General features: G+C 56.8%; 1 protein-coding gene across 2 annotated transcripts in view; it reads left to right on the top strand.

Moving 5' to 3' along the window:
* The window catches only part of ABI3 (ABI family member 3), a 9,893-nt gene extending 3,015 nt beyond the window's left edge, over positions 1–6,878 (top strand). The window contains exons 2-8 of one of the 2 annotated variants that reach the window (XM_046676809.1): positions 1,701–1,868; positions 2,932–3,108; positions 4,533–4,618; positions 4,802–4,897; positions 5,083–5,237; positions 5,770–5,907; positions 6,205–6,878. In XM_046676809.1, the coding sequence (XP_046532765.1) occupies positions 1,701–1,868; positions 2,932–3,108; positions 4,533–4,618; positions 4,802–4,897; positions 5,083–5,237; positions 5,770–5,907; positions 6,205–6,368 (984 nt within the window). In that variant the 3' untranslated portion in view covers positions 6,369–6,878. Of the gene's footprint in view, positions 1–1,700; positions 1,869–2,931; positions 3,109–4,532; positions 4,619–4,801; positions 4,898–5,079; positions 5,238–5,769; positions 5,908–6,204 lie in introns of both variants that reach the window. The other variant, XM_046676808.1, reaches the window with a different exon arrangement.
* The last annotated feature ends 162 nt before the right edge of the window (positions 6,879–7,040 follow it).

Raw genomic sequence — 7,040 nt, 5'->3', positions numbered from 1 at the left:
CTCTCTCTCTCTCTCTCTCTCTCTCTCTCTCTCTCTCTCTCTCTCTCGCAGTTGGAACAGACGGGCAGGAGGTGTACCCGAGGAGAGAAATACAGGAAGGGCTGCTTAGAAGGTTCTGGGCCTGCCCTTGGGCTCCAGCCTGGCTCGGGCCACACTGGAGCCCCCAGGTCTCTCAGCAGCCTGCTCTGATAGGCTCTAGGACTGCTCTCCTCTGACAGGCCCTGAGGAGCACCCAAGGGCCCTTAGCGAGCAGACCCCATGGGGCAGCCTTGCGGGTCAGTCCACCGGCCTTGCCCAGACTTGCCCTGGACTCACCCTTGCCCCCCTGGAAAGGTACAGGCTGGAGGGCAGCAACTCCATGACCTGACCTGAGATGAGGAAGCTGCCTCAGGGACCAAATGACCAGAGGAGTTCTGCCCCAGCCTCCACAGGCTGATCCAGGACTGAAAAAAACCTCTTCAGTCTTCAGCCACTCCCTGCCCACTCCTCCCCCACTGACCAGCAATGTGACTCTGGCCAGCACCTGGCACAGTGCCTGGCACGCAATAAGAAGATGCCCAGCAAGTGTTTGGGTTCGCATTCAATCCGTTAATTAACTCCCAAATGCATATTTATTAAGTATCATCTGTGTGTTGGGCACTATTCCAGGATAGGGTATAGAATAAAACAGACCCGCTCCCTGCCCTCACAGCACTCACATTTTAGTGTATGTGTGTGGGGATGGGGGAATAGATAATAAAGTAAATAGATAAATAATTTCTGATAGTGCTAAGTGCTATGAAGAAAAGAGAACAAGTTAAACATGATAGTGAGTCAATCCAGAAGTGAGCTGGGAGAAATCTTAGGGTGGTAAGGGAAGGTGTCTCTGAGGAGCAGAGACTTAATAATAAGAAAGATTCTAGAAAGAAGTACAGCAAGTGCAAAGGCCCTGAGGTAGAAACAGTCTTAGCTTGATCGGGAACGGAAACCCAATGGCTAATGTGGCTGGAGGGCAGTGAGTGAGAGGGGGTGTGGTAAGGGATTCAAGTGAAGACGAAAGCAAGAGCCAGCCTGTGGGGCTCTATATTGGACGTGGTTAGAAGTTTGTGTCTCATTCTCAGTGTATTGGGAAGCTACTGGAGGGAATGAATGAATGAAGTCACTCTCTGCTGGGCCTCAGTTTCCTTATCTATAAAATGGAGCAGATCATTGGTTCCCACCACCAACCTGCAGACTGGAGCTAAACAAGGAGGACCAGAGTCACCTGGGTTGCTTTTAAAGGCACAGATCCACCGGGCTCACTCCCAGGGAATCCTGGTTAGAAGCTCTGAGATGGGGGCCTGCCGTTAGTTGGTTGGTTTTTAAGCTTGAGAATATCTCCTCCAACCAGAACTGCCTTCCTCTTTCCTTTCCACTCTTCACCTGTTAGCCCCCAAAAGGTCCTCAGGAGGGGGCTGGGGTCAATCCTCAGCTTGACTACTCGAGGATGAGTATCTTTCCCCCCTTGCACCCATTTCCCACGGCTGCAGATTCACTTTCCTGATGTCCCTGGAGTCCTTCTTACCACAGTCTCATGCCTATGGAAACCAGCTCAAACATCTAGGGGTTGCTGTTTCTGCCAGTTTAGCCCCCACTTTCCCTATACCCTCTCCCATCCCACCCACCGAATCAGGGACCCAGTGGAAGATGCTGCCCTCAGACCAGGGCTGTGTGTATTTCAGGCCACAGACAAGCGGAAGGCACTGGAGGAGACGATGGCCTTTACCACCCAGGCCCTGGCAAGCGTGGCCTACCAGGTGGGCAACCTGGCCGGGCACACACTGCGCATGTTGGACCTGCAGGCGGCCTGCCTGCGGCAGGTGGAAGCCCGCGTGAGCACCCTGGGCCAGGTAAGGGGCATGGGAAGGCTTCTTGCATCGGCTCCCAGCTCTTCAGCCCCAGCTGAAAATATCTTCGGATATTTTCTCTAGCAAAAGTGCTTTCCCGCCTTTCTCCAGATGCCTGAGTGCAACACAGAGGCTTGGCACTTCCCAAGCATTTTGAGCCTTCGTATCTCAGCGGCCATGTCTCAGTGTTGGGCCTTGCTGCCCCACCAGATTAGGAGCTCCCTGAAGGCAGAGCTTTTTCTTTCTCTGAATCCCACCCAGCATGGCAGAAAGCAGGTTCTACCAATCACTGTGGCTGCAGAGTAGAGGAAAGAGGCACATGGATCCTGTTCCCAGCTAAACACAGGCGGTAACTTCATAAATGCCCTAGACCCAGAGTGCTTGCTTGGCAAGGTCCTCTTCAGCCCCGGAAGCACTGCCATCACCATACAGTGCCCCCCACCCATTTAGCATACACACCCTCCTCCTTCCTTCCTGGATCCTTGGCCGAGGAATCGCCCCATGAACCACATGCACAGATCCAGTTACACATGGGCCTGGCCTGCACATCATCCACGTGTTCAATGTGGGGTGTGTCTTTTCCTCTGGCCCCAGCAGGCCAGCGTTCCCACCCTCTCTAGGCTGTACGTTTCTCCACAGAACATCACAAGAGGAAGTTAATTCACTTATTTGTCCCCCAAAAGAGAGAGCTGATCCAGCCACGAATCCCAGCCACCTCCCTGTCACCCGCTCTGTTCCGAGCCAGCCGAGTGCTTGAGTCTCTTCCCAGCCCCCCCCCCCCCCCCCCGGGATGCTGTGTTTTCTCTTTTCCTCTGGTTCCTGCTCGGCTAATAATAACCTTCATTTTCTTCCACCAGGAAGTTGCTCCAAGTAGTTCCATCCTCTCCTGGCAATTCTTTTCCCAAGTGCCGTGTGTGGCCTTGGGGACAGAACTCACTCTTTGTCTAGACCTCACTGCCTCCCAGGGTCCCTGTCCCCACCCCAAAGTCTCTGTCCTCTTCCTCCCTTGAGGGGAAGGGTGCTGTACAGAGGCTGCCCCACTGTTACCCCAAACCCTGTCATCCAGATGGTGAACATGCATATGGAGAAGGTGGCCCGAAGGGAGATCGGCACCTTAGCCGCTGTCCAGAGGCTGCCCCCCGGCCAGAAAGTCATCCCCCCTGAGAGCCTACCTCCCCTCACGCCCTACTACAGGAGACCCCTCAACTTCGGCTGCCTGGACGACATTGGCCATGGGATCAAGGTACAGAGATGAGCCCCTCCCTTCTCCACAACGCGCCCTCTTCTGCCTCATGGCTCCCTTCTCTCCAGCTCCCCACTTCTCTTCCACATCCATTTTCTTGTCCTAACCTGCAGCCCCTTTCTTTCCTCACTCCCTGAGGCCATCACCCTAAGTCTCCCTTACTCTCCAGGTCCTCCTTATGGGAGGAGCCCCTCCTCCTCCTTAAAAGTCCTCATGACCCTCTCCCCCACCCTAATAACTGGCCTTTACCCTGTACTCAGACAATCTGCTGAGTGACATTTGAACACCCCCGCCCTGTGGGTGCTAGGCGTGTGTGTGAGGGGAAGAGAGGGAAGGGAGGATGTGGGGGTGTGCATGAGAATGGCTCCCCAGCCACATGAGAACAGCGACTTCCTCTGTCTGGAGGTTTGAGGTCACAGCACTGAACAGTCACCCCAGAGCCCCTGTTGGGTGGGAAGGGGCGGGGATGCAGCCACCCAAGGGGACATAGCGAAGAGAGGGGAGCATAACTCTGGCATTCTATCCTCAGCCCACCTCCCTCTGAGAGGTGAGAGAAGATGCACACACACAGAGACACACACACTGGATCCCATTTTGTCAATTCCTGTCCTCACACTGCAACATTTCAGATTAGACTGAAGCTCTCCTGTATCTGAATGACCCTCTGATATCTTCAGCATACCATCTCCCCAAAAAGGGGGCACTACACTCCCTCCTTCAGTCACCAGGCCTCCCCACCAGTAAGTTCTTCCTATTGTCCAACTTAAATTCTTTATGCTTCAGCTCAGGTCCCGCTTGTCCCTAGTGAAGTATAGTGAACAGGGAACACCATTCCCCCTGAACCCACTCTTGGGCAACCCCATCAGTGACAGAGGTGCTGTCCCGCCTGGGGGTTTGCACCTGGTCATTTCTACACTCTACTCTAAATGTTCTGCTCCTCTCTGTCCTGAACTCCCAGAGTCAGTTCCACAGGCCTGCAAGGACAGGTGGGACATTTCTAAGCACCGCGGTCCTCTCCTTTCCCCCACTCCCTCCTCAGCCTGCGCTGGGGTTGAGGTCTAATCAGATTAGTGACCACCAAGCTGGGCACTGAGAAGCTTGAGAAGCGGGGTGGGGATGCTGAGCCCACTCAGCCGCTGAGGCTATGCAGAGGAAGTGGCCTGCAGACCGTGTCTGTGCTCCGAGGTTTCCGGGCAGATTTGAGGCCCAGGCCCCAGGGCCCAGGCGCGGCAAGAGGGGGTGGGGTGGAGTGGGGTGAGGTGGGGTGGGGTGGGAGAGGGGGCTGGGAAGTGGAAGTGGGAACTTGCTGTGCCCGCCCTCCCCCTCCCAGTTCTTGTCCGCCCCTCCCCCATTTCCTCTCTGGGATGAGGGGGGCTATTGGGGGGGCCCCCATAGACGTCAGCCCCGCCCCTGCTCCCCCTCAGGATCTGAGCACGCAGCTGTCGCGGACTGGGACCCTGTCTCGAAAGAGCATCAAGGCGCCTGCCACACCCGCCTCTGCCACCCTGGGGTGAGACCCCACCGCGATCCAAAGCAGCCCTACTCCGTCCCGAAACTCGACTCCCCCACCCCCTCAACGCGGGCGCCAAACTTCCTCTTACACCAGCTGCCCCCTCCCCGCACCCGACCCCTGCTGCCCAGAAGCCTTCCTCCTGCCTGACGACACCCCGCACCCCACCCCCCCGCCCCCCAGGAGACCGCCGCGGGTTCCGGAGCCCGTGCAGCTCCCGGTGTTGCCCGATGGCAAACTCTCAGCCGCCTCATCTGCTTCTTCTCTGGCTTCGGCCGGGTGAGCCCAAGTCCAAGTGTGGGGTGGCGAGGGGAGGGGTTGAGAGGGGCCTCCTGCCAATTGTCATGGTGACTACTAGGGTTGAGGGGACTCCGGATCACAGGGGCGGGGCCAGTTGGGGGATGCTGAATTAGGGATGTTGTCCTCCAACCTAGCTGAGCCCCGCTTTCTCTGGTCTTCAGCAGCGCCGAAGGTGTCGGTGGGGTCTCCACGACCAAGGGGCAGGCAGCACCCCCACCCCCACCTCTCCCCAGCTCCACGGCCCCACCTCCTCCACCAGCTGCCTCTGACATCTTCCTGCTGCCCCCTCCGCTGGAGGAACTGCCCCTGCCCCCGCCAGGTAAGGAGCTCCGCCCTCTCCTCCTAGCTCAGCCTTTCTTACCTCCCCATACTCCTCCCCACCCCACCCCTCTTGGATCTAATCGGACCCACGTCTATGAAAGGCTTGTCCACGGGAGAGAAAGGAGAGGAAGCCGGCAGAGGAACTAACATAACTTGGCACCTGCTTTATACCAGGCCCTGGATTTGAAGCTTCTCATCCGTTTTCTCACTTAAACTTAACACCCTAAGAGGATCTTCACATTCCCATTTAACAGAGGAGGAAGCTAAGGCTGAGAGGTTAAATTCAGTGACTTGCCCAAGGGTCACCCAGCTAAGTGGCAGTGTCTGACTTACACTGTTCAACGTTTTAGTGTTTACTGAACACCTGCTACTTGTCAGAGGCATTGTGGGAGGACCAGGATGGGCAGGGCTGGAGGAAGATTACATAACATGGGGAGAGCCTGGGGCCCTGCTCTTGAACAGTCAAGTTTCCTGGGGCTGGTGGAGGGGTTCCCTGTGTCCCACTCACAGCCCCTCTGCTTCCCTCCCAGCCCCAGAGCTGCCCCTGCCCCTGGATCTGCCCCCTCCTCCACCTCTGGATGTAGATGAGTTGGGGCTGCTGCCTCCACCCCCACCAGGCTTTGAACGGGAAGAGCCCAGCTGGGTCCCTGCTACATACTTGGAGAAAGGTACCTGACTCCTGGGAATGAAGGGCACCAGGGTTCTCCCTACTCTTCTACCCTAGAGGCATTCAGCCCCCCACCCCCGCACATATTTTCTCATGAAATGAGCAAGTTGAGAGCCACTGGCCTGGTAGATATTAAGTGAATTGGGGAGGGGTCCCAGGACTTGGGAGAAGGACCGTCTACCCCACTCCCTGCAGCCTTCTCCCCTAGATGCTCGCTAGAGTCCAGTATGCGGGCCCCTGCATCCCTACGATGGGGCAGGACGAACATCTCACAGCAGCCTCTCCTCCTGTCCTGCAGTGGTGACACTGTACCCATACACCCGCCAGAAGGACAACGAGCTCTCCTTCTCTGAGGGAACCATCATCTGCGTCACCCGCCGCTACTCCGATGGCTGGTGTGAGGGTGTCAGCTCAGAGGGGACTGGATTCTTCCCGGGGAACTATGTGGAGCCCAGCTGCTGACAGCCTGGGGCTCTCTGGGCTGCTAACCCAGGTTCTGCCCTGAGCAGCCTCTGGAGCCCCAGGCCAAAGCCAGCTCCAAGATCAAGGCTGGACTAGGTCTGCCTGCCTCTTGGGCTGTGAGCTGTGTCCGCTCCTTCCCCCTACTGCGGTGGGAAGGGGTCCTGGGGAGAGAGAGGAGGTACCCAGAGGCCTGCTCCAGACAGGAAAGAACTGAAAGCCAAGGAGTTTGGTGACCTTGTCCACAGAGGACCCCCTACTCTGTGCAGGGCGGGGTCTCCAGCTGCAAGTGCCAGCTTTGAATAAAACTCTGACCCTCTTGATAATTGCCCTGCAGGGCTAGGGGGCAGAGAGGAGGGATTGAAAGGCATCCCAGTTCTAAGGCTCCTGCTAATTACGGAGCCACCCTCTGCCTGCCGCTAGCAGCAGTGTCTCTCCCATCTCTTCGGTCCTCATTAAGTGCCCTCTGCACTAGACCTCTGATGCCCCTCAGCAATGACTGACTGCACCTTGTTCTTTTGCCTGTTGCCTGCTGTGTGTTATGTGTTCAGTCTTGGTTCCTGAAGCCGGGCACTCTCCAAGAGTGGGGACTAACTCCCTCACTTAAGTGGGGCTCTCTGAGAGCAGAGACCACCTCACCCTCACCCCTTAGACTGCGGCGCGAGAGATCTCAGT

Source organism: Equus quagga, chromosome 11 (assembly GCF_021613505.1).
Source record: "Equus quagga isolate Etosha38 chromosome 11, UCLA_HA_Equagga_1.0, whole genome shotgun sequence".
Lineage (NCBI taxonomy): Eukaryota > Metazoa > Chordata > Mammalia > Perissodactyla > Equidae > Equus > Equus quagga.
This window is presented reverse-complemented; position numbering and strand designations above follow the sequence as displayed.